General features: G+C 43.5%; 1 protein-coding gene across 1 annotated transcript; it reads right to left on the reverse strand.

Moving 5' to 3' along the window:
- Window positions 1–4,812: 4,812 nt before the first annotated feature.
- chrd (chordin) lies at window positions 4,813–26,219 on the reverse strand. The gene is made up of 22 exons (XM_066709053.1): window positions 25,830–26,219; window positions 23,287–23,390; window positions 22,094–22,226; window positions 20,579–20,725; window positions 20,353–20,470; window positions 19,756–19,852; window positions 17,816–17,957; window positions 17,322–17,459; window positions 16,784–16,866; window positions 14,928–15,075; window positions 13,523–13,629; window positions 13,047–13,320; window positions 12,473–12,714; window positions 11,754–11,867; window positions 10,293–10,496; window positions 10,055–10,148; window positions 9,730–9,786; window positions 9,300–9,403; window positions 8,999–9,101; window positions 8,404–8,558; window positions 7,974–8,067; window positions 4,813–7,683 (listed from the first exon to the last, which is right to left on the reverse strand). Exons 1-22 carry the CDS (start codon window positions 25,966–25,968, stop codon window positions 7,616–7,618), a joined length of 2,865 nt encoding a protein of 954 aa, XP_066565150.1. The 5' UTR covers window positions 25,969–26,219; the 3' UTR covers window positions 4,813–7,615.
- Window positions 26,220–27,286: the final 1,067 nt, after the last annotated feature.

Consider the following 27,286-nt stretch of genomic DNA (forward strand, 5'->3'; position numbering starts at 1 on the left):
CCCACAAGGACACCAAGAGTGTGTCAATTTGTCATCTTCTGCTATGGTAATTACCCATTGTTTACATACCTTGGAGGTGTTTTACTGTCTTTGTAGTCATGCCATACCAGTTTTTTGTTCTGTTTTTAAATCTTTTTGTTGTTGTCTTGGTTCTGCACAAAGCTGAAGCTGTGTGGGCTGACATCAACTACTGCAGCCTAGCTGTCTCAGCTCGATGTTAGTGTTGGACAGTGTAGTGCTTTGTGTATAAGACTCCTACAGAGAAACAGGGCTCTCTGACTGCAGTCAACCAGAGGAAGAGCATATTCTTGATTTTGTTACAGCTGGAGGTTTCAATATATTTTTTTATGAGCACAGGCTTTGAATTGATCCAAATATTATGAGGTTTTTACAAGTTACACTTAATATAGAGGACAGAAGAGAAGAGGAAAGTGTTAAACGAACTCACTCCAGAAGGCTGAGTCAGGAATTCAGTCTGAGATATTGACAACATAATCCTTGTACTGACATCACCACTCAAGAACAACATGTTGAACACAAACCTCAAACCAAATCAAACAAAACATGAACTGTCATTTAGGGAATGTCATAGTATAAATGTGAGAATCTGACAAGTTTTTAACTAGACCAGTACGTTATTGCACTGAGAAAGTGATTGTCAAGACAAGCAAATGAATAGCTTCATACAAACTAATTTCCAAATCCTCAGTCAAAGGGTTTATATAAATGGATTATATACCCACTCCCTGCCACAATAAAATACAAATTATACAAATGTAATTCACTTACATAAAAAGGGGCTTTAATAATCATTTTGTGTCCAAATTCTTACTTCATCTCTTAAAAAACAAAACAAAACAAACAAACAAACAAGAAACAGTGAGTGTCTGTTGTACAGTGGCTTGCATTAATAGTGACTGTCCAATGGTTTCATCCCAGACTGAGACATGGGCAACAGCTTTCTTTTCAGTCTTGTAATACAATCAAAGTCCAGTAGATGGAGATGTACAATACATTACAAAATATAATACAAAATGCATGATGACCTCAAGTAATTGTAAACTACTCATGTCTTAATCGTTCAAAGTAGATTGATTTAGTCTTAATGTATTATTTCATATTAGAGACTGTGCTATCAGAAAGAAAGCTCCACGCTTTGTATACATGTATAGCCTCTGCAACAGTTTCCTTCAAAGTAACATTTTTTCACATTCACTGAGGTTTATTTTAGTTGAATTAGTTGAATATAGTAACTGTATATGCTCTGTCAATGCACTTTGAGTTGCCTTTGGCGCTATATAAATAAATATAAAAATACATACTACGCACACACAGTACCTTGATCTCTGTGCAGACTTACATATCTACCTCTAGATGTCAGGCTTGGCTTTCATTTCAGTATCACGCATGTTCCAGATGTTCCAAAGCCTTTCCAACAACCAGCAGGCGGTCCAATAGGATTGTAGATGCGGCTCTAGATTGACAAACGACTGTTGTACCCAATAAATGTAAATTAAGTTTGTAAGGACATAAATAAATATTACACATAAACAGATGCATGGGATCTACCTATCTGTTTCTCTTTATTACCAAAAGTAATTGGTCCAAGACTCACTCCACAGGTAGTGGATTATATCCAAAACCAAATCCAAGATAGAGGTTGGTGACATGATACCCAGCTGTTTTGAGGTAAATTCTGGTTGTCCCAATACTCTTAGCAACACAGCATATCTCCTCACATATGTATTAATGCTCAAATGCATGTATGCACACAAATATATGTATCGATGTCTACAAATGTGAATTTGTATATTTGTTCACTTCTGTTGTCTTTCAGGCCTGTTTGACACACTTGTGCCACATTCAGTGTGAAGGAGAGTGCTAACGAGAAGCTGAGACACAAGTGTGGGTGTCAGTTTGTGTGTTTGTGTGTGAGTGTGCGTGTGCGTGCGTGTGTGTGTGGCTGTTAGGTGCTGAGCAGTAAAACAACATGAGTGATTTGAACAGCTGTTCCCATTGTCTTCCAACAAGTCCTTTGTGAAGGAGATCTCACAGAGTCACAATGTTTTCATTATGCATGAGAAGAACCCACCCCCCCTGCTCTATTTGAAGTTGTCTCAACTTCGTTTACATGGACATCCTCACCACATTACCCCAGGAATAAGGAGAAACACACACATCTGCCACGACAAGTCATTTACTCAGTGCTGTGTCTATGTCAATGCCTACTTCTCTTGACTTTCTCCTTCAAAAACGTGGTTGGTTGAGTGCTGGCTGAAGTTCCATTCATGTTGTACTTGAATTTGCTTCAAAACCTGACGTGGAGGGAAAGTGGCTTGCAAAAGAGTTTCCTTGACTCTGGAAACTCAGGTCAAAACACACAAACAAAGCTTGTGGATGGATTAGCATTTTGAAGCAGAAACCGACCAACTTTCAAAGAACTGGACATCTAGCCTCAGGCGACACAGAGGAAACTGTGGGGCAGACAGCTTCAGGAATGTAGATAATATGCCCCCACACTGCCCTGGCGAACACCTGTGATCGCAGGTCAAGTGTTCTGTGCTGACCCTGGCTCTAGTCTGTGTTTTACTAGTCACTGATTCCTTTTCAGTCTGGCCCGTTCCCAATGCCACCGGTGCTCTGGCCTCTCTTTAAGAGCCCAGTAAACCCAGCTTGTGGCAGATGGGTCTGTGATACGGAGGACATTGGATCAGTGAGGTTTTATTGGTCTCTATCACTGTTTATAGTGGAGCTTGTTTGTTGTCTGGCTTAGCTTACGGGGAGCGGGAATCCCGAGTCGAACGTAACTGATCTCAGCTGTCAGCCTGCAGGATCCCGGAGCACACAGGCGATGTGACAGACAGGCCTCCTGCACCCCAGCCGTGCTTTCAAAGGCCAACGCCAAATGATTGCCGTTTTCGGTATCGCGAAACGCCTCAGCGAGGCTTCCCATGCACTTATTCCACTTCCAAATAAACTAAAGCAAACAACGTTTCCTGGATCTCGGCTGCAAATGTCAGCTGTTAAGGAAACCGCATTGACGACAGAACTCCCAGCGGCTGATTGTTAGCAGATTTCTAGAGATGTGATGATAAGGGGGGGAAATGTCATCTTAGTTTAAATCTCCAAGACAAACGCCTGCCAAAATACTAGCACAGGCAGCAGGAAAGAAGCCCCCCCATGTAAAAACAACACAAGGGATAGCTTTTAAATGACTATTGCTCTGGTGCAACATTTGCTACACTTTTTTCAACTCTAAATTTAACTAAAACTACACCACGAACCATGCCGTACTGATTTAAGCTGCATATGTTTTATCTGAGTCACACATTAGTGTCTGTCATTGTCACTGCAAACAATGTTGTCATTGTCATTGTGTCGGTTGTTCCATTAAATGTTCTGATCAGATTCAGAGCAAACACTGTGATCAGTGAAACACTGTGCAAGCTCTCCTGTGGTCTCCTGTGGCAGCAGAGAGACAACACTGGGATAGGGGCTTAAAAGTATTAAAGCTGAAAACAGTCCTTGGGTCCGTCCTCTGAATTCCTCTGGGCCCCCCGTGTCTGGAGTACAGACCAGTTTAGCTCGCTGGGGAGTCTCTTACAAAACTTTACCCTGGTAAAGCCATGAACCATCCCTTGCACACACAGGGGAATTACATGTAAATATTTATCAAAGTTCAAAGGTAACAATCTACAAAGGGGGAATAGAATTATGGAAAGGATGAATGAATAAAGTGCCCCCCCCCCAATTCAACATATTTTAAGAAAACTGTCTGGAGTTTATTTGCTCTTAGAAGAATGAAAGGAAATTTGCCCTGGAGCAAAGCAGAAAAAATGAAGAGCTTTGAAAGATGTGACTGTTCAATATTTCTGTGTGGCCTCTGTGATGAAGAACGGAGGAAAGACTGGATCGTAGAGATGGAGAGAGCAACCTATGTCAGCTACAAATATAAAAATACGGTGTACTTCAACTGCATTTTTAATAAAACACAATACAATAGTATACAATGAACATTGGGGTCCCAAGTGTGTTATATATAATCTCATGGGGGTAAATAGAAATCTATAATAAACACACACACACACACACACATATATTTATATATACATTTTTAACAATTTCTACTAATCAACATTGTTTGAAAATAGATTAAATTGACTTACTTTGCAAGAGGAAAATAAAAAATTAAAATCAAGCAAACACACAATCTGTAACAGTGAGTGGGGAGAAGTACCATGTAGCCAGAGCCGGTGTGGAGCTCTGGTTTCCCCGGAGGAGCAGACGTGGAGGCTGGGGGTGGGCGTACTGGATGCGTCTGGCCGTGTCTGTTTGTCACATTTCCCCCAATGTGAAATCCATTCCCGGATTTCCAGATGGAGCAGAGAGACTGAAGAGGATGCAGGCAGCTGGCGATTCCCATTGAGCAGCTGCCAGGAGAGCCCCGCGGAACGGGGCCGGACAGGAACAAGGGAGAGGGAGAGAGCGGCTGGACAGTGAGTTAGCATCCTTAATGAAGCCCACCTTGTTGAGAGCCTACAAGCAGTATAGACAGAGCAAAGGTAAACATCTCTAAATGTGGGTCACCAGGGTTAAGTTCAAGTTGACAGGTGTGTGTGAGTGTAAATTATAGAGTGTGATGGGAGGGTGAGGCAGATTGTGCTGGATGGACGGGGAATGGGATAGAGTGAGGGAAGAGGAGTGAGAGTGTGTGCAGTAGTGAGACAGGTAGGCCGATGGGGTGCAGGTTCGTGTCACAAATGCCTTCTCCCCAGGCAGACCAGAGCAGGCAGCTTTTGGAAACGTTTTGACTTCATTTGCAAGTTTTATTTTATTTTTCTCCTCACATTCAATAAATACAAAAAAAGAAAACTAATTATTATTCATAATAATAATAATAATAATAATAATAATAATAATAATTATAAAAATAATAACAATAACAATAATACAAATAAAAAAAATACAATAATAAGACAGAAAATGTTGCTGAAAAAATACAGAAATGAAAGGAACCTGGCACACACTAGTTTGTAGGGACCCTGCAATGCCATGCTCTGACCCTGTGCAAACAGAGTCCAGCGTACCTTAGAGAGAGAGTAGGATTGACTGGATCCGGAGGGCAGCTCATGACAATTTCCATTTAAAACCCTTACAATTACCCAGCTACATGTCTAACCCGCTTTAAATGAAACCCACTCATGACACATGATTCAGAGGGATGAATACTTTGATCGAGGCACAGAGTGACCTACGCGCAGTGGCCTTTAACTGGACAGATGTGCACCAAAAGTCAAAGCAAACCTGGTGATCTAGTGTCCATGTTTGCCCCTGTAGTTGAGCTGCTCTACAAAGACCCTGCATTGTCTCCAAACCAGATACACCCCCCACTCACACTATACAGGTGGTCTACCAGTCCCCATGGCAACAGGATCCCTGGCTGTTTACAGCACAGCATGGGCATCCTTTTACTGCAACACAAAGACCACCACCAGTTCTGCGGACCCCACTGGGGAAATGGGGAAGAAAGAGGAGGGGCATCAAAAAGGACCCACTGTCACTCTTTTCTCTGCAGCAGGCCAGTAACACAATGCATATGAAAGGCAGCACACACACACACACACACACACACATATTTACAAATCCATCCTGTGTGTGTACAAATCTGTCAAATCCATTACCCCCCCCACATACACACCCGCCTCCAGCCCTGCTCTCTTTTACTCTCACTCCTCTGCCCTCCTGGATGTCCAGTCATTTCCTCTTCCCTTTGCAGGGGATCCCTGGGGTGGGATGGCTAAAGCAAAGCCCCCCTGTACACTGTGCTGGGAGACTGATCAGCCTGGCTCTGCAGAGCAGGTGTCTGAAGATGGTTTGAAGGTTATATGGCGTGTGGTTTACAACATACAAGAAGCTGTCCTTCCCATAATGGGTCCCAGTCTGCTTTCATGCACAGAAATATCCTGACGTCTGTGCGAGAAATAGCCTTTACTTTTTTGTTTTACTAAAAAGTTCCCATGAATAAAAAATAGTACAAAGACGGACATCCAAACCGTATGGAAAATAGTTTTTGGTTTACCCTGTACCTCTTGTTTTAAAAGAGAGAGTAGAGGAAGCTAAACCTAAATGGCTCACAGAGTTGCGTTTAAAGACTGTCAGTTCAGCTGCTTTGTACATTAGCACCACAATAACACTGACAATCATTAAGGCTCATTTGCACTTCAACAGATCCCCTTTATTATACCATTTTAAGATCCTTTAAAGAACTCTGTGGCTTTAATAAAAGTCTATGTAAAACAGAATGGGAATCTTTGTGGTTTAACACAAAGATTATAGCTAAGTGGGGGTTTAGGTACAATTCACTTAACGTTAACTCAAGTGTTCATTCATTTGATTACTGAGAAACTGAGGGCAAACCTGAACACCTTTTCTGCCATGATAGGGGAAGAATCCAGGCATTGTTAGGATAGACAATAAATCCCCCATCATCCCCTCAGTTCGGTCTCTTTATGCAATTTCCATTCTCAGAAAAATGTTAAAGGAAATACCTTGAATCACAATGGACCAGATTTTCCTTGTCTGAGGTCATGGAGAAAAATTATGTGATTGCTTGACCAAAACATTCCCATATCAGATTTGGGTGGTCTTTCCTCTGTATGTGTACTCTGCTTTGCCCCCAAAACTGGCCCTGCCCCCAGTACCCAAACAGAGGCACCCAGTGAATCACAGCCGTCCGCAGAAAAGAGGTCTTTCCCAGCTGTAGAGCAAGAAAACAGCCGGGCAGAACTTCCTTTGAAGGGTCCCAGCATCAAAACCTGTCTGTAGGGGATGGTTTAAGCAATAGGCACACTAAGCATGCTTGGCTCATTCAAAACCACATTATAAGAGGGGAACTGTGCTGATCCCACGCTTCCCAAGTGGAGCCAAATGAGCCAGGCTAAGTTATCCGAGCTGAATATTTGCAGTGGGCTGGCAGGGAGTCTTTCACAGCAGTGGGACAGGTTTTCAATCCACTCCTCTGTCATTGCTGGAAACAATTCCCAGAGCATTGATTTTCGGGACTTGAATTGTAAAGAATGTACATTTCCTGGGATGTCTTTCAGCCAGGCGTTCAAAGGAAGACATGTTGATACTGGACATCAAGGTGACAGCAGGCAGGAGTTGGATGTTTTAAGAAGTGATGGGTGGTAGAAACCGTTGATGAAAATGTTTTTTGGTCATTAAATTAGAAGATGCAGATAGGAAGGCAGTTGTCTGTCTGTGTGCAGGTGGTAGGTGACACCCGCAGTCTTCAGAGTCAAAGTTAAATAAAATAACATAAAAAGGCAAGGAAATTAAAAAAGAATTAAAGCAATAGGTATTGTCCTCCTTCTTATGTGCAGTATGCAGAGTATAAATTCCCTCCCGTGTCCAAAGCACATATTTCATTGGTGTCTTACAAGTTCCCTCTTTGCCGTTCTGGTGCTTTCTCCCCCCCCCCCTCTCTCTCTCTCTCTCTCTCTATCTTTCACTCTGCTTTGTTTCATTACAAATCCAAAGTGTGAGTGTGGGGAGCAGGCCAGCGTGCAGTCTGTGGCCAATCCTGGGTGAAAGACAGCAGGGGACCTCAGGGTGGTTAATATCTCCAGTTGCGCTTCTTCTCGGGCGATTTCAGTGGCTCCTCATCTTCCTTTGAGTTCACATCTGCGCACAACACACAACATTCGAATTAGAAAGAACACAAATAAGATTCTAGCTCCATTACTGTAAGCTACAGTGGGGGCTCTCGTTCTACCACAGAAATTCCAATCCTTTGCTCTGCAGAGCTCTGACATCAACCATATTGACTAGAAATCTGTTCAGGTACCTAATTTAGGAGCAGGTGCTAGGGATTTCGAAGGGCCATTATTTGGGACCCCTCAACTGGCCAGTCTCTGTTGCACAGCAGTCTGCAGATCTCAACACCTGAAATAACTTGCTCTCAATTCCCTTACCTTGGCATTCTGGACAACACTTGCTCTCTCTCCTGATGATGTTGCTGCAGGTCAGAATGGGGCACTGCTTCCTCTGGCACTTGGTAACACCATGCTGGAGAGACCAAGAGAAGGGGTCCGTCAGCATCAGCCTCAAGTCTACAAGCATGCTCAAGGTGGTATGTGTGTGTGTGTGTGTGTGTGTGTGTGTGTTTGTCTAGGGAAGATCATTGAATGATTAATTATTCTTATTTTAGTATTAGTAGTAGTAATATTCACAGTAATAGTAGTAGTACTAACGATAGTAGTAGTTTGTACTTTGGTGGGGGGGGACTGTAGATTTAATATAAATGACAAAATACACTGTTGTTGCTAAAATATGCAGTGGAATCTTGCCATATGATTGGTGTGAGGGCATAAACTGCGGGGGAGGGCATTCTGGGATACTCACATCACACCAGCAGGTAATGCACTTCATCTCCCCAAAGAGAGGCACGTGGGGGTGCCAGTTGTCGCTGTTCTGGTAGTAGTTCTTCCCAAACTTGCAGTGGCTTGTGCCGTCGGCCTGCATCATGTCCGTGTGCTCCAGGGGATCCTTCTCCTCCTCTGCAAGACCAACAAATAGGCTGTGAGCCTGGCGTTCACCCCCTCACTGACACTGCACAGCCTGGGGCGTCTACATGACAGCTGCTTCTGGACACTGTGAAGTACCATTGCTATGACAGAGACTTTAATCCTCCCCCCTTCCCAAAAAATAGTGCGGTTTCCCACAGAATGTCCACACCCATGGTATTAACGGTCAGTCCCCTGCAATGGCATGCAAAATTGATGAAAATGATGAAATTGGCCAAGGTGCCAGGAATGCAAATAACTGTCTACTTTGTCTCATGCTCTTTGTTTATCGAGTTGTCTTCTGTCTGCTATGACTTCAATCCTGAATAAGGCATTGCTCCGAGTGTGTGACTTTCTAAAAATTCTAAAAATCCCAACCCGGGACAGGTAGCCTTTATAGAGAGGAAGCAAAGACACATCAAGGGGCAGTGTACCTGGGCACTCTTTGCAGCAGTCGGCCAGATTGCGTCTGATTGGCTTACTGCAGGTGAGTGCTGGGCAGGTGACCTTCTCACAATGCACCTCTCCCGTGGCTCCCTGGCAGAGACAGAAACACACAGAGGACCAGGTTAGGCACACTAGCATCTTACAGACATTTCCGCTCAAAATGACTCTTGCTTTCACTGTTACTTATCAGATTTCCTTAACCCCAGCAGCATTAACATCAAAAGTCCATCAGTTCAGTATCTCCAAAGCTACTCAGGTTGAAATCACACTTTGGTTGGGCCCACTCACCTTGCATGTACAGATGGCACACTTGATGTACCCGAAAGGGGGGACGAAGGGATGCCAGGTGGTACCAGGGGCGTGCATTTTCTGATCTCCTTCAAAATAGCAGCCTGGGGGAACAAGAAGGAAAAAATAACAAGGTTTAGTTCACTTCAGCCATGATTGCTGGGGGGGACTTGCCATGTCAGATACATCAGAGAGTGAAGAGGGGGTGGGGGCCAGGATGGAACAGAAAGAAAATTCAAAGAGAGAGAGGGGAGAGATGGAGCAGAGCATGTGTACAGATAGCAGAAAGAAAGATGGATATTTTTGTCTCTATTCATCTGTTTTCTTGGCAGTCATGACAGTCTACTTGGGTTCTGCTCTGCATTCCACTGTATAATTTCTTGGCGAAACAACTGATTAAAGCCACTGTAGATGAAAAGGAAGCTCTCACCTTCAGGATGTTCTTCTGATTTATCCAAGCTTTTGACAGCCTGTGGTTCTGTCCTTTCTGTACAAGAAAGAGAGGTGGGGAGTAAGTTAAGGACCTGGAACAGGGTAATTCTGGATTTCCTGCCCATTCTGTAAACTCTCCATTTACATAGCATTGCAGCTTGAGACAATGCCAGCCCCATTACTGTCACTTTATATGGTTTTCTACAATGATATCCTATAGAACAGTTACCCAAATTGCTCCATTCTGCATACTGATGAACTCACATACAGAGTAATACTGAACGAACACACTGTATGTGTGGGTGAGAGTGTGGGATTCTTACCATCACATACTGGGCAGCATTGATCCTCTGGCTGAATGGTGCGTGTACAGGTCAAGACTGGACAGATGATGGGATCGCAAATCACAGTGCGCTTCTACAGACACAAACAGAGGGATGCAGAGAGAGAAACACAATGAGACCACAAATGAATAACTTGGAACTAAGCACCACAGTATCCTATACACATTTTATTTAGAGAGAAAATATGGACGATCTCACAGTGGCCCTGATGCAGTACCTGACAGATGCAGGTGAAGCAGTTGTTGTATTCCGGGGTCCAACTCAAACCATGTGCTCTGTATTGCCCCTCGAAAAAGCATGTGTTGGGGTCTTTCCTCAGCGTCTCGGGGTCTCTCCGGGCCGCCTGGTATGGACCGTCATCAAACTCCTCCTCCCCCAGGTCCAGACCAGGTGCAGAGTCGCAGCTGTTGGGCACATGAACCTGCAGGTACAGACAGGGGGAGAAGGCCTGTGTTAAGATGTTCCACACTGAGGTCCTTTTTGAAGATTAATAGAGCAAGAGCCTACATATGTCTAAAATGGCAAGGTCTGAACATTTTGGTAAACATAGCTATGTATTTAAACTCTACATATTAGGTTATGCAAGCAATATATGAAAAAGATGCTTGGATTAATAATAAATGGAACCTGCTAACTACAGTGCCACAGGCAATACAATATTTTTGAATGGTAAGGATTTTGGTGTGGATTATGCCCTGGACAGTAACCGCAGTCTAATGAGGTGTTTTGAAATTCTGCACCTTCTGAAGACAGATTACAGGTAAAGCATTAGCCCCTGAAGGAGGTAACAGTCCGAGCACTAGAGATTCATCCATTCGCCATCACTGGGCTGCTGGAGAGCTGAGAGGTTTTTGTTTGTTGGCAGCTCCTCAGCCTAATATTTCACACAAATGACTTGGCAGGAGCTGAGGACAAGGAAATAAATCTCCAAGAATACTTTTCTTTCCTCTATTTTCTTTTTTTTTTGTTTTGTTTCTGTTTTTGGAGTTTCATAATTTCTTTAACAACAAGTTTTTCCATGATGTTTTGTTTTGTTTGGTCTATACATCCTTGTCAATCCTTCCCCCACCACGCCCCTGTCCACCCTCGCTGGGGTGCAGATGTCTCCGCAACATATTTAACACATTTGCTTTCACAAACAGCGCAAGATTAGCTGCTGCTATTAAATATCCCTTTTATTGGATTCCAGCTGCCACTCCTTCTCTTCAGCCCAGTCTCCCCATGCCAGGCCCCAACTGACAGCCCTTTCTCTGAGGTTTGGAGAAGTGACAGGGTAGACAAGCAGGCGGGCAGGATGTTGCCAGGGGGACAGGGTGCTAAACTGAAAATCCAATACATCTGTGTTCCAATAGTGCAATAAGGATTAGGCCAAATGTCCAGTGGGTGACATAGCCTGGAACTTCCCCCTTTCCCGTTATACAATACTGTAAATGCCTGGTCTGGGAAGTAAACATAGCAGCTCCAGTGAAGCACCACCGCAGCATTTTTGGCACCAACTACAGTCCTTTAACAATCACAAAGGGAGGAGGAATAAAATGTGTGAACTGGCTCTTTTGGTTCACACACTCACATAAGCTCCACTGTCCATTCGGTGTGCATTTGTTTGACTCTGTTGATGCAAAGGTGGAGGGGGCAGGGACAGCGTGAAGTGTGGTGTGTGTCAGGGATCATGACCTACCCGTCCTCGGATCTCTCCCTTGGGGTTGATCTTGGTGCTGACCTGGATGAAAGCTGTCCCTCTGTCCAGATGTTGTAGGAGTTCCATACTGAGGTCTCTGAGTACACCCTGTGCCTACGGACAAACAGACATGGTCACACCGTCAGCCATAACACAGATGAACTTAATCAAACTAACAGAGGAGCGGAGACCCTTCAGTCTTGCCCAGAGCTTAATGATCCCAGAATCCCATCAGCACTCTGCTTGAATTCCTCCAGTGACTCAGACTCCTGAACAGCACACTGCAGGTTATTTTACAAACACACCCAACTGCTTGGCAAGTATAAAATACCCAGGATAAGCTGACACCGCACAGAAAACATATTTTTAGAACATGGAAAATAAAGTGGGCATTTACAAAACTGAGAGCAACAGAAAGCAGCCTGATTTTTGTTAATACTCAGGCTCAAATATTTTTTTAGATTTGTTTAATGTCAGTGTGAATAAACTACTTGACTTGACTGGGAAAACTGTTGATAAACGATAGAAGAAGAATTCTGGAGACACAAGGGAGAACAAACACTCTCTCTGGAAATTAACCAGTCTCTCCAGAGGAATGCACATCACACTTACAGCCAACTTACATATCTTGGGAGAGTTGGACTTGTTTAGATAATAACCCAGCTCAGTTCATGTGAGTTTGTATTACTTTCTTGCCCTGTCTGTGTGCTGAGGCCTACCTGGGAACCGTAGAAGCCCATGAGGAGCCTCTTGTGAGTGGGGCTGCTGTCCTCCAGCTCCCCGATCTCTGCGAAGCCATGTAGGTGGGCGTTGATGGTGACGTCGTCGGTCTTGCTCAGCCCGGCCGCAACGATCTCGTAGTGCAGATGGCATCGCTCGTCCACCCACACCCAGGCATGTCCACCAGCACTGGTCTGTACGGGGGGTGACACCATCTGGCCAGCCAGGGGCACTGGGACCTCTGTGGAGACACAAGGTTGAGCATCAATAAAATCACCCAAACTGAAAAGAGCCCTACAGCTTAGTAGCAAACCTGGTCTAATGAGAAAGCAATAATATTAGTGTATCCAAAAACAGTCATGAAGGCCCGGTGGTGTGTAATACCAAAATAATCAGAGGCTTTTTACCAGAGCTGGTGTGGACACTCTTGTAACACTGCTTAGCAATACCTTGTAACACCCAAAGGCACCATTATGGGGCATTTTCCACTTCTGGCAGTGCCAATAGAATCGACTACAAGTGGCACATCCTGGATTCGGACCAGCCATCTACAGTTTACAGGGGGTGTCTTACCATGCCTCCTGGCATCCAGCCCACTGTACAGCAGGGAGGTTATCTGCCCCCGCAGCTCCCCCTCCTGGTGGTCTTCCGTGGCCACATTGATAAAGAGCTCGTTCTGCAGCAGCATGTGGATGTGGCGCGCCTCCAGATGGACCCAGGTCCCAGTGGCGCGGCCATCGTGGTACTCTCCGCTCAGGTCATGCAGAACAGTGCGTTTGCTCCTCCGCCGCGGCTTTGTCTCGATCGTCACGCCGACCACCTTACCGGACACGCCCACCACCTGCACCTGGACACACAGGGGCAGAGACTGGTTTTAGTGGAAATTCCCTCGCTCTCTCTCTCCACCACTGACTCCCAAACAGAACAAACTGCCTTTATTACTGTACTTTGAAGCCCCATTAAATAAAAATAGATATGTTATGCTGACTTGTCACACTGATGTTTAAACGAATTACAAAATTTAGGTTATGTATGCTACAGTTCCTTACCAGGTAGTCCAGTGTGCCGTTGTCATGGAGGGTGAAGATAGCTGAGCCCACTCCACCTGTCTTACCAGGAGTCAGAGCTTCTCCACTGGACAGCACGCTCTGGATAGCTGAAGACAGAGTAAGGGGGTGAGCTAACAGTTTTACACATGGAAGAGGCTAGAATCTCAAACAATTGAACAATTTCAGATCAGTGTAAGGGCATCTATGTAACTCACATTTGGTAAATGCATTGCCCAACAATATAAAAACATGAAACAAAGGTAATAGTTCATCATTAGTTAATAATTTCACACAATGAGCATAACTGTGCTTAGAATTACAGAAGATTGCCAAGTATTGGTCAGTGTATCAACCTTTTCAGCATTAATGGAGTCTGGCAGATTTCTCTTGCCTCCCTGTGTTCTGATCTCACCATCCTTTACAAACCAAACCAGAATTGGGTAGCCATTGGTACCCTTGTACAACCCTGATGATTAATCCCTCCTTGGGAAACTTATACAACATCCCCCCCGTTATGGGAATGGAATGGCATTCTGCGATGCATCATTAGAAATACCACGTATGGGGTGGGGAGCATCATTTCAGTTCCACAAGACTTTGCCACTCGTAAGGAGATGTAGCCCTCGTAAGGAGTCGGCTGCAATCTGCACCCTGCGTTGAAACCTTTAGCTGCAACTTTACAGTGATGTCAACCCCAAGGAAGGGGAGAGCTTGGTTGCAGAACAGAATTCCTCATCCATAACGTCAAGCAATTAATCATAGAACTGGAACAGCAGCAAAGGAAAGTGTGGTTCAGCCGGCAGAGGGCTTGGCAGTGGAAAGAGAGGAGAAGACAAGGTGGAACATGTGTCTGCTGGACTTCATGTCAAATTCTTCAGCGCAGCTCAGAGTATTCCAAAAACACACCACAAAAACACGACTGTTATAAATCCCTTTTTAGCAGCCTGGCGGCCATTATTAGACACCTCTTGTGAAAAATCCACAGGATACACATAACTTTTTTTAGTGCGTAATGGTGTTTTAAGATACTATCAAATCGAGCCCTTGAAAAGAACAGTGCTGCTACACACATCTTTATGTCAGTCCTCAATAAAGAGCTCCCTGCAGTTTAGGCAATCTCGACCATGCTTACATTACACCTGTTTGAGTTCCTAATCTCCCCTGAGGAGACACATTAGCCTTTCTAGAATGCTTGCAGGAAAGGTAATATAAATATTTCACTCTAATCTGATCTACAACAGTAGGCATTAGCTTATCTCTTTGAATAAAAAAAGCAGCATGGTGGTGACTGCTTTATAGGTATAATGTGTGAAGTACACAAGAGAACATTTGTCTCATTGGCATGTCGTTATGTCATTAGTATGCATAAGAGTTTGTCAGGAAAGGGTGGATATTATTCACGTACTGTCACAGGACTTCCTCCCACTGATGAACCCGGAGATGCGGCGTGGGTCCTTGTCCTCTGTCTCCACAGCGATCTCCAGCTGTCCGCGGGACAGCCAGTACAGTTCACGGCTGTTGAGGTCCGTCAGAACCTCTGCGAAATCAGGGTCCTGGGGGTGGAGGGCAGGGGAAACAAAGACATTTTACTCAACCTGAAACCAGAAAACATTCACCAGGCAACCACCTTCGATTAACTCGTGTTACTGTTATTAGGTTCAGGTGAAACATCTTCGAGGCAGAAGAGCAACAGCCAACCAACCCTGTTCGTCAAGAGTCACAGTTCAGCACATCGTATCTCTTTACCATCATTCACTAAATACCTGGAAGACACGGGACTGGCTAAGATAAGAACACGAGAATCTGTTCATCCCTTGAAATATGTTGTACAGGTTTCTAATCAGTCTGAGGCAGAGATCTCAGTGGGTAGCCATGAAAAAATGAAGACCCAAGTCTAGTAGGTGCAGATTAGGCACTAACTCCTGCAAGAAATCCTGATGAAAACGGTGGTCATAATGTCTTTGTGGACAGGGTTGTTCTTTGATTCATGAGAGTGCTAGAGTTCCCGCCGGCCACGCTTTATGGCTTGCGTCTGCTCAGTGCACCTTGAGGAATTCGCAATGCAATTTTCCATGTGTTTGTAAAGGGTCTTTCACACGGCAGAGGGAGGAGAACATTCATCTGCTCAGCTGTCCTGTTCAAACTACTGAGATGGGGGTCTTGATCCCTGAGCCAGAGGAGCAGAGGTAAAGCTTTGGCCATCTCTGTTTCTCTTTCCTCATGCTGATAATTCTTGGAACACAAAATAAACACTTTCTAATGAGCCCTGGGCGGCCCAGAGTTAAATGTGGAGGGTTTTGTTTGTGCATACCATTGCTATCTGTCCTCCACGCTGCACAGCAACGCAAGTATCTTTTCTCCTGCTGCAGACAAATCCCAGCAGATTGAAACCAGATCTCTCATAACTCAGATTGCTGTGCAGATTTACAGCGCAGACTAATAACCATTGACATGTGTTTGGAGTTGGTTAGCTGGGCCATCTTTTGTAGCAGTAAAAACAATAGCTGTTGCAGTCCATAAATCTCCAGAGCTGGTGTATAGTGGAGGAAATTAACCGACGCAACCGCCGGGGAATAGAGGAGATCCCAGTTATCACATGGCTTCCTCAGGTTTTTTTTATTTTATTTCGTAAGCACAGCAACTAATCAGCCCCAGCGCCCACAGTTATGTGCAGTAGTCGGGTTAATTAGCAGGGTGCCAAGGTCTCTTAATAAACGGCGCCATCAGTGTAAGTGGAATATAACAACCCTGAAAGGTTTTAGAAGTGTTTGCCTGAAAAATGATGCCTGGACCACCTACAACTGGAATCACAGGCACAGTACCTCTCCCTTCTCAGCCTGGAGGGTCACTGAACTGTCAGTACATTCAATACATATTTACCATATCGAAATGGAAATGATCCCCACATTTACAGTAATACATATGCATTTTTAGACCTAGGAACAAGATGGACTGAATTGTCTCCTATTATGAGTTGAATGTCTTATGTTCCCATGTTCAAAATTTAAATATATGATACATGTTTATATTAAATATTTAAGGCAGGAGAATCCAACTGAAAGGGCCACAGATTCCCATGGCTTTGGTTTCCCAGCCTTGCGAGGACTTCCCTCGAGATTTGGCGGATTTAAAGAGATGTTATGAAGCCAGATGCGCTGCTTAGGGCATCCTTTAGGATTGCACAGAATATAGAGGTCTTTGTGAGTTGTCAGTGCACATCATTGCTGCAGGGCGTGTCTGGGGGAGCTCAGGGTTACTCACATGGGCTGTGACGTTGGCTCGGATCTCTCTCAGCACATGTTGGCGGTACCGCAGTTGAACCCGGATGGGCACAAGGGTATGCTCTGATGACAAAACAAGACATAGCATCATCAGTCAAAGGTTTGGTTTAGGTGGTGTAGGGTGGGTGTTGGTATTAAAGTCAGGGCTAGGATTGGGGTTATATGTAAAATATGTGCAGATGTTCAAAAAGCCACGGATACGTCTGGCATAGACGACTCAAGATCCTATTGGGTTCCCACTCCTCTCAATCTCCCCTCTTCACCTGTTTCTCCTTCCCCTCATGTCTCTTTCTCTCCCATCCCTGACCTGTCTCTCCCTCCCCTCACCTCTCTAATTCAAATTAAAATTAGCTTTATTAGCATGACAAGTATATACAAGTGTTGCCAAAGCATTTACAGATACAGTAAAGAGTATAGAATAAATATGATAAGGTACAAATAAAAGTTAAAAGTTAAATAGTCTGCTAAGAAATCAAATAATAAAATAAATCTCTCTCTCCCTCTCCCTCTGCCCTCACCTCGCTCTCTCCTATCCAGCAGGCCCTCGAACAGCAGGATGAAGTGCAGGTTGTTCTCTGTGTCACTCAGGGTCAGCATGGCAATGCCCCCTATCCCAGAATGCTCCTCCTCTGATGTCAGCGTGGAGCTGAAGGTTTCTGCATCACACACACATAAAACGAAAATGTTTAATTCTGTAAAAATGATGATTGAGTCCATGCAATCTATGCAATCAAAACGTTTTTGCAGATTCAAAGCATGTTGTTTCTCTACCAGCTCACAGCAGCTACGTTCTAGTGCAAGATATTTTTTTTAATGAACTGATTATCTGGTCAAATTAGGACCAAGTGAAAACATACAACAGAGGAACACATTGGACCAGTAGGAAAACAGAATATAACCTCTTTAGAAAATGCATATGCTGTGTCAAAGTCTGTGTTAAACACTGCTTGGTCATACATCTGGAACACACTTCCACATAGAGGTGCAGCCACGCACAGACACCGGCACACACCTGCAAACAGAGCTCTGTGTTTGATGATCTTGCCCTGGACCTCCTCCCTCTGGCTGCCTACCGTCACCATGGAGACATGCAGGTGCTCCAATCGCAGCTGCCGGACATGAGACTTGGACAGGCTCTTCCACACCCCGCACACCTGAGGCGATGAGGCAGAGGGTTAGTACTCGTGTCTTGTGTCTGTGTTAATCCCCCCACACACCCACACCCACACCACCCCTTCCCACCCTAAATTGAAGTCATCTATGAAAACATAATCCCATTACCACTACTGCTCCCATGGATAAGAAAGAGATACAAGGCACTGCAGTCTTTCCTGGAAGGTTTTTAAGTCTACAGATTAGCACCCTGGTACCTCATAATGCCATGCCAAGATGAGCTGGCAGGACTGTGCTCTCTCAACAGAGCTCTCTCTCCCTCAGCACCAAACACAGGAATAGGTAGCTAATAACACACATCAGCTCTCAGCTTTCAGCCTCAGCAAGCAACCCCAGACAGCTGAGGCAGAGAAAAAGTGCCCTCCGCACATCTGGATTGAAGATTTAAGAGATCAAGCACGAAGACAGCTTGAGACCTGTCAGGAGATCCAAGTGAACTGAAAATACATCTGTATACCAAAACTGATGCATTCTTGCATATCAAAAAGACTGATACGTTTAGGCTTCGTGAAAAGTTGTCTTTGGTATTTTGTCCGTTGTCCTGGTGCTTTTGGTAATGGAGAATGATGCACACCTCATATATCAGGTTCGGATAATTTTTTCTTGTGATTAATAACGTACCAATTCAGTTCAAGTGAATGCTATAATATCATTGAAATCCCGAGTGGTGGAAAAGAACAGGGCCAAGCCCAATTAGAATGCTGTATTTGTTAAGTCCCTTACATATTTAAAAGGGGCATTTTTGGGAAATCTTTTATAATAACATTTCACAGCTATTTAGAAGTCCTCCAAATCATTATAAGGGAATTCGATACAAGACTTGTGTGTAAATTGGCAATGGCCATGTGGGTAAAGTGTTATTAGAGCCATGGCATGTCTTTATGATGTAGTATTGCCCTAATCCCTGTTAAATAAACCTCAGCTTGAATGAGTGCATGTATATTTACTTTACATTTTGCTGTGTAACCCACTAATTTGCTCGTAAGCATTAAAAAATGATGTCGTCTTGGTACTTGGCACACCAGCCCATTAATACAAACACTGAGTGAGGTCATGTGCAAAGGAGAAGGGAGAACCATATGGGACCAAAGAGCAGTCGGGAACGCAGTTTGTTTTGTGACACAGAGATCAGAATACTGGTATTTCTGTTAGATCAGGGCTGGACAATCCAGTCTAACAAAATAAAACAAAATTCTGGAGAGCATCAAAAGCCAGCAATAACATTCTCTCCTTGTGTATCCATGAGCGTTTCGCAAAGTATCATTACTCACTGCTCTTAATGCACTTCTCTCTGAAAGCAGTGTCAACATCAGCACATAGAGAATGAGCTGTAGCATAAACACATCACCCCTAGAATATACTGTGTGCTTACAAGAGGCGCATCACACCGAAGCTTTGCACAGCCTTCGTCAAAGCAAAGCAGAAACAAAAGCCTTGCCTATTAAAAAAGCTACGTAAAGAAACATTAGTTGCCTGAGAGTGTACCAAATGCAAGTAAATTCAAGCTTGTTTTCATTACCGTTGCATGTTGTGCTGTTTTAATTATTGGTTCGGTATCCTTTGCATGCATTGCTAAATATGGCCCTAAGAGTTTATTATTTCGAAATGAAATATGTGGCAGAAAGTATGCAGTGTTAAGTATGCCTGACTGGCGCACGGAAGGATTTGTTCTTCCGACTTCACTTGATCTTGTGTCTCCGAGTTGATTTGTTTGGAAAGCTTTTCTGTTTGCAGGTCCAGGCTGAATTTTAAACACATATCTCACATATATTTGCTTACCATGTTGCTGTCTGGAGACATGGTCCTCGGTACTTTGTATTCAAACAAGGTGTTGCCATCTCTGTCCAAGAATTGAACGTGGGTCGGGCGTGCTATCCTGGAGGAAGAAAAGTATGCATTTTATTGCAATACTCTTATTCAGAACGCAACTGTAAACATAATCTGTCACTGTTAGAGGGAGAGGAGGGGAATACACTGTTCAACTGCTCTAAACGTCCCTCTGAGTGTCAGTCCCAGGAAGATATTAATTCCCTCTCCAAATAAAGGCCTTAAAATGCCTGACTGAGCAGTTGAAAGAAAAATAACAGAGTTTTACTACTAGATCAAATAATCAGAAGTCCCAATCCCCTCTTAATGACTGTAAGACTTGCTACCACTATTGTAAATCTGAGGGGGTCAACCACTGGACCTTCTAATCCAATCCAATTGCAAGTCACTGAGATAACCCAGGTCTTTAATGTTGAAGCAGGCAAACAGGTGGATGTGTCAAACTCCTGCAGTGGAATGAACACAAGAAATAACACAAGAACTATTCATGGGTCAGTGCTGGTAGTTGCTGTACCATCTGTCGTACAAGCTGTCCAAAGAGAGTCATACCTTTCGAAGGTGATGGAGAAGACCATGCTGGAGCGCGACAGAGTGAACCTGGCACGGGCCACCCCGCTGGAACCGATGGACCAAGAGTCCACAGGGCTGGTCAGGAGCGCCACGAATTCTAGGAGACCAAGGAAAGGGAATAATTAGAGCTCAAAGGTTTTCCTTTCTACAATTTTTAACAAGGAAGAAGAAGGAGGAAGAGGAGAAGTTGCAAAGGATGTTTCACCTGTCCTGCTGTCCCCTGGGGAGATATCCTCAGTGCTCAGATAGGAACGGTCATTGTAGGTTTTGTGGAGATCATCCTTCTCTTGTAAGTATTCGAAGCCTTCAAACACCGACTCCGCTCCTTTCTTGTCCAGCATAGGCAGGCGAGCTGAGCAACACAAAAGAGGGTTAGCCTTCAGGGCAGTGTAGCAGATATGTTGATATGGACACAATTGTGTCCTGTTGCCTACATCACTGATTCCTCATGTTAAGTGATAACTCAGGTAGAGTAAGAATCAAAATATCCTGCTGACATTTCAGAAACAGGGCTGCCTGTAACGGTCTAGACTGAAATGGACAGGAAGGGCTGGCTGAGAAGACATCCTGTGAAAGAAATGAACAGCTCCCCAGCACTGCCGTCCCTCGCCGTACTCGGCACTTTTCCTTGACAGGTTTGTCTCCTCCAATTGGATCCCACTCCAGGACTTGGCTCTTCTTGCGGTCTTAAGAACACGGTTTGTTTCTTTCCGTGTCCGTTTGTGTCGAATTGGTGCTGACACTTTGCACTAAAGCTGAACAATAGGTCTGCTGTTTTAAGCACTGCTGCCTCCTGAGGTAATCGCCACAATTCAACGGCCCAGTTCGTTGTGTGCGACCGGATTCACAAAACTGTTTTTTACAACACAAATGTAAATGGAAGTGGAACTGGGTGCTTTGCTGCAATCACGCAGGTGCACAACTAACTTGATTAATTCTATACACTGTGTTTAATTGTTTGATAAGTGAAATAACCAGTTATGTTCAGCTTTACTGAGGCATTCCAATGTATTAGACGCACCTTCTGAAAAGTAGGGATTTTTTTATATATTGTTACAGCTGTAATAAACCTATACTCTCTCTCTCCTTAGATCACATAATATTTTTACAGGAAAAGGCTATTTTTATGTCGTTTTCTCTAAAGCACTATCCCCTTGTGTGCCCTTGACCCCTTCCAGAAGAGTTTTAAATACAGCAAACTGCTTTGGTTTATTATTTTTGCCCATGTCCCTCAACTGTTAAAACAGCACTAACAACCCCTTATGTCATAGGGAATTTATAAAAAGCCAAAGTACTTGTAGCATTTGGTTTTAATAGTTCTTGGGAAGGAATCAAGGGACACACCACACCCCTGGACCAAAACCAGGGCATCGGAGATGACACCTTAGAAAATGGTATGAGACAGGATTTTTACTGAAAACATTTTATTATTATTGTTATTGTTGTTGTTGAGTCTGGAGAGAAATATTATATGTGTGTTTCTTAACAAATCATGCAACTCAGTAGTCAAGAGCTCTGACTGCCAACCGTGATTGGAAAAATATGTGATCCAGTCAGAAATGCAGGTCCATTTGTAAAAACATTTCCAACCACTCCCGGTCATAGAACCCAAGTTAGAATCTTACTCGCTGTCATTCTCCCACATTGGAGAACTTTACTCCCCACTACAAAGCATAAGAAACAACACATAATATGTGGATTTTCCCGGCCATGACCTCACCTTTAGGGCAGCTCTTACAGCAGTGTCCAGGCAGCAGGACGGGGTCCCTGCAGTTTGGTTCGGGACAATCCTGCTTGATGTTTCTGCAGCTCACCTTTCCAAACACCTTCCCCCTTCGGTTTCTTTGCTGCACCTTTAAGAAGAAAAGAAGAAAAAAAAATGCAATACTGCATTATTTTCATTTTATTTTTACTATTGGTTTGTTTGGCTGCAATCTATACATTTAAAAAAATGATCAGCAGCCATAGTAAATGAGATGAAGGAATGCAATGTGCTTGAATCCTGAACATGCAGAATTAAACATTAAACCACAGAGGAGTCAGTCTCATCTTCTCTTTATCATGGATCATCAGGCTCAACACCCCCAACACAGAGGCATTGATATATACACTTTATTTTACTGGTTTTACAGTAATACAGCATGACACGAGCTAATTATACCGTCATACTACTACTATTGGTAATAAATAAGTAATGATTACTATTATCATCATTATTATTATTAAATGATGATGATGATGATGATGATGATGATGATGATTAGTATTTCTATTAGTCCTAATTAATTCCCCCTGTTGTTTTTCAATGAGATATTAAAACCAGTGTGACCAGTATTCCCGACACCTAATTACAGAGGACAAACAGGCATGTGATGGTGTTGTGAAATCGCTAATGACACTGGGAGGTGTGTATCCCCCCCCCTCAGCACCTCTGTAATGGAGTGCTGACGGAGGACAAAGACCCGGCAAGGCCCACGCAGAGGCCGGGACTAATAAGCGGAGTAGACTCCATCAACCCCCCTCCAACGCTCTGCTGCACTGAAGGAGCGAAATGGTCCAGTGATGTGGAAAATTAAGTTATTTTAGTTGGTTAATCCTATCGTGTACACTGGCTTTGAGGGAACCCTTTCAAACGATGTTCTACTGCCAAACTCTTTTTTAAATAATTTTAATTTCATTTTAAATACAATTAAATAAAGGCTAACATTTTTCTACTAGTGGTCTGTTCTCAGTTTCGATTTTTGCGCATTTTACCCTCAGTATTTAATTGTTCCAGAACTAATAATCATTAGAATCAGCAGCAGCATTCAAAAGGTTATAGGGATAGATTACATGTTGGCAACAAATGAAAGCATTGCAAATCTCTGATCTAAGCATGTGTGCATCATCATAATGAAGCTCAGGCGTGCTTACTGGTTCGCAGTGGCAGATCACACAGTGCATCACTCCGAAGGGCTCTCCCAGGTCCGGGTGCCATGTGTCCTCCAGCGAGTAGAATCTCCCTCCGAAAGAGCAACCTGAAACGCAATCCGAGAGCTAAATCCCTGGCAAACTCCTCAGGTGTTATGTCCAGAGCCAATGGGGGAGCTGGATCCAAACACTTTTCACATGATAAGTTGCATAGTTTATCACAGCACAGGGAGTCATAAATCAGGATGGAAGAAACAGCGAACTTCAGTCGACTGCCCTCCTATTGACAGAAGCATGCATGCACCAGATCACAAGTAATAAATAATGCAACTACAAACAATACTGTATTTATATATTTATATATATATATATATATATATATATATATAGTATACATTCCTTATTATTATACATCACTACTTCTGCACTCCGTTACTCATGATATATCTGTCTTATCTTATTTGTGGATTTCTGTAACACTCAATGTTGGGTTTCATATTTGTATTTGGTTATTACAACAAAAATAAAACATACAAATCCAGAGCTTTAGGGAAATGCACTCAGTCAGTCAACAAGCTTCCTATACACCACATATATAGCCGCAATAAAGAAAGTGGATATTCCCAAAGCACCCGTTGAATACTTTTGCGGTACAGACTCGCAGTTTGTGATCGCAGTCTGTACACGCATTAATACACAATGCATGTCAACAATGCTGGACCTCGGCGTAAGACTGGTGGTGTAAATTCCTAAATTGGCGTCAGACAGAATGACAAAGAATTTGGCTCCCAATGGCGGATACATCGTAGACAATGTAAGAAAGGCTTGGATTCATTTTTGGAATTTACTTAAATGCTCCCCCCCCCACACACACACAGTTCCAGAGGATTGCTTGTTTATTGAGCTTTCCTTTACATCTCAAGTTTACAGTAGGCAATCTTAACCTTATAGAAAAAGCACACAAATGAAACTGTTTCCTTAACGACAATCAAGAATGTGTGCACAGTTTTCTGTGTATTATATATATGCCCCCTTGGCGCGATCATGTTGTCTGTCACTGATTTTCCAACTCGGAAAGATGCTTTTCATTCCTGAAGTACAAACCACAACAACAGCGACCACAACAACCATAATGATACTGCTGCAGAAACAGGAAAACGTGGTCCTGGAGGACACCATACCCTGCTGTTCTTTGTTCCAAACGAGCTCTCCATTACTTAATTGAACCCTTAATGTAACTAATCATTTCCTAAATCAGAGCCTTTTCCTTATTTCAAACAGTAGGGGATTTAAGTTAAGTATAACATTGTCTAAGGAACTTATTATCTTATTAAAGAACCAGCTTGATCAGTTACACAATTAAAAAAACCTCAAATGTAACCAAATGATGATTCAATTAAGGGTTCAATTAAGCAATTGAGAGCTCGGTTGGAACAAAAACCAGCAGGGTAGGGTTGAGAACCACTGAATTAATGAACACCTTAGCTCAGCTCACCTGGGAGTCTGCAGGACCCTTGCATTGCTGACCCGTTCAGGTTTAACTACCAACCCGACAAGCTCAGTTAGCGCCCAGCGCCTGGGTGTGCCAGGACTCTGAGGCAGAACTGTTGACGCGATATTATGCGGTTGCCGTAGCTGCTAACAAGCTGGTTCCCATTATTCTTTCATTAAGTGACTACTTCAAACAGTCAAGTCGAGTCAGGCTGAGCTAGAACACAATACTCTTGCTGCAAACATTTGAAATAAATCAGCTCTTGGCAACTGCGCTCCCCCGTGACTCCAGAAGGAATCATGTCCCTGTAATGGAAAGTCTATTGATTAAGGTTTCCAGGATCAAGCGCGCTTTATTGGTGTGGACTAATGCTGTATATTGCACGCCTGGAGTTTTGCTTTGTAGTTTTCATGCCTATTAAAAATGGTATTTAAAAAAAAAAAGACGGAATATTGGGCAAACTTGTTGCGAAACCACGTTATGATTAACATAAATGCAGCTGTTAATATTCACAATAGCCATTAAAATAAGACGAAGAAGCTCATAACAAAAAAACACCAACCTCACTGCAGCTACGCCTATCGGAAATTGTGCCTGGGGTCAGATTAAACACTAGCAGTTTTATACTAGTGTACGTTCATTAATAAGAATATATATGGTTACCCTCAAGTGCTTAAGAAGCGTAAATCCTCAACTGTGATCGATCATATCTAGTGAGTTAATTAAAACAACAACTAGCCATACACAAGTAAGCAAATACGCAAATAACCATCCCACAGCTACCAAAACACAATTAGAAATATATTTCGATTGCACACAGTTTGAATCCCTGCAGTCGCACACCAATATCAATCAATATCTATAACATTTACTTTTTGGCTGTTGTGTTCTAGAATTACACTCCCTAGCGGCATAACACAATCAGTTGAACTGCTTATTGTGTAGTCTTGCATAGAATTATCCGTTGGACAGTAACAAGGGAAAATGCGCATTTTCGGTGTCCGAATCATGAAAGGATAGCATAAAAACGGCTGAGCGATATCAGAGTCCTTACCTGAGATTCCCTTGGAGGGGCCAGGCTCTCTCTCGGACTGGATGGGCAGCGCTGGGGACTTGAGTCTTAAAGCATGGCCGGACTCCAGCCCGGCGCAGATACAGAGACACAGGATAACGGCCGAGCTGCAACTCTTCATCCCTGCAACTCGCACAGCATCCAAACACACGCTGGCTGCTCCGCTCGCCTTCACTGGAAACTTTCTCTTTCTTCTCTTTTTCTCTTTTCCTTCCTTTTTTTTTTTCTTCTCTCGTTACAAAAACGAAGTGATGAATGGTACTACTCCTCAGTTCCACATTCAAAATTAAATAAGACTAATAATATGTGTCCTGGATGAGAGACCCGGTCAGAGCCAAGTGCTGACAGGAATTGAAGCGCCCAAGTAAAACGTTTAGGATGGGGGGGGTGGGGGGGGGGTGAGAACAAAATAAATAGTATTTTTTCAGAAGACGGCACAATCAAGAATGAAAAGAAAGCAGCATCCCTACAGAAGAAAAAAAAAAGAAATCGGTTTAAAAAAGGAAAGGCAGCTGCCTGGACTCATGCGCGCACTGCCACTGCTTGGCCACGGAAGACCTGCTTCTGCTGTGGCAGTGAGGGTGCCTCGGCGTTTTATACAGTCCAGACCGCCTTACCCGCTCCTCAAAGTCAACACAAGTGCCTGCAAAACGGGGAGGAGGTGAGATGGGGGGGTGGTGAGGAGAAAGAGGGGAGGGGGGGCTTCAATCTAGCCTGTGATTAGCAGGCGCAGCGGGAGCCCCCTGCTTCCCACACCGGACCCCGGGGGGAGAAGTGAGAAGCTCGCCGGGAATGCGACGCTTCTGCCAGGGACGCACAGGGCAGCAGCAGCCCGGCAGGGGAAACGTGTTCGGTCTATCTTGATCTGCAGTTTTACATTATCTTCGTCACACATCACGTATCAGTGTTTCAATGATAGGTTTATTGGCCCCAGTTGTACTTAGATAAGCTACTAACTGACAGGAGCTTTCATCAATTCATATTAAACGAAATAGCGTTCATGAGCCTATGCTGATGTCTTCTTCTTCTTCTACTTCTTCGTCTTATTATGATGATGATGATGATGATCTCATCTTGTTTTCCTATTCGTTTAAAAGAGGGGGATTTGAGAGGTGAGCGACAGAGTCCCAGACACCAAAGGGAAACGAGTTTCTCATTCTGCGGTTCAAGTTCAGATAAACTCCACGACGTGATTTATTGTCATAGTAAGATTAGATCCTTTGTGATCCATCCTGGGAACATAAACTGAATTAAACACAGAATACAGGCTCAGTGACTTGCTCTGCCTCGCAAGGCACATTATTATTATTATTATTATTATTATTATTATTATTATTATTATTATTATTATTATTATTATTATTATTATTTCAACAGTTAACGAAACATTGTACTATTTACATCCCCCCAGACCAAAGAATAACCAATATATGTATTTA

This window comes from Amia ocellicauda, chromosome 7 (genome assembly GCF_036373705.1).
Source record: "Amia ocellicauda isolate fAmiCal2 chromosome 7, fAmiCal2.hap1, whole genome shotgun sequence".
NCBI classification, from domain to species: domain Eukaryota; kingdom Metazoa; phylum Chordata; class Actinopteri; order Amiiformes; family Amiidae; genus Amia; species Amia ocellicauda.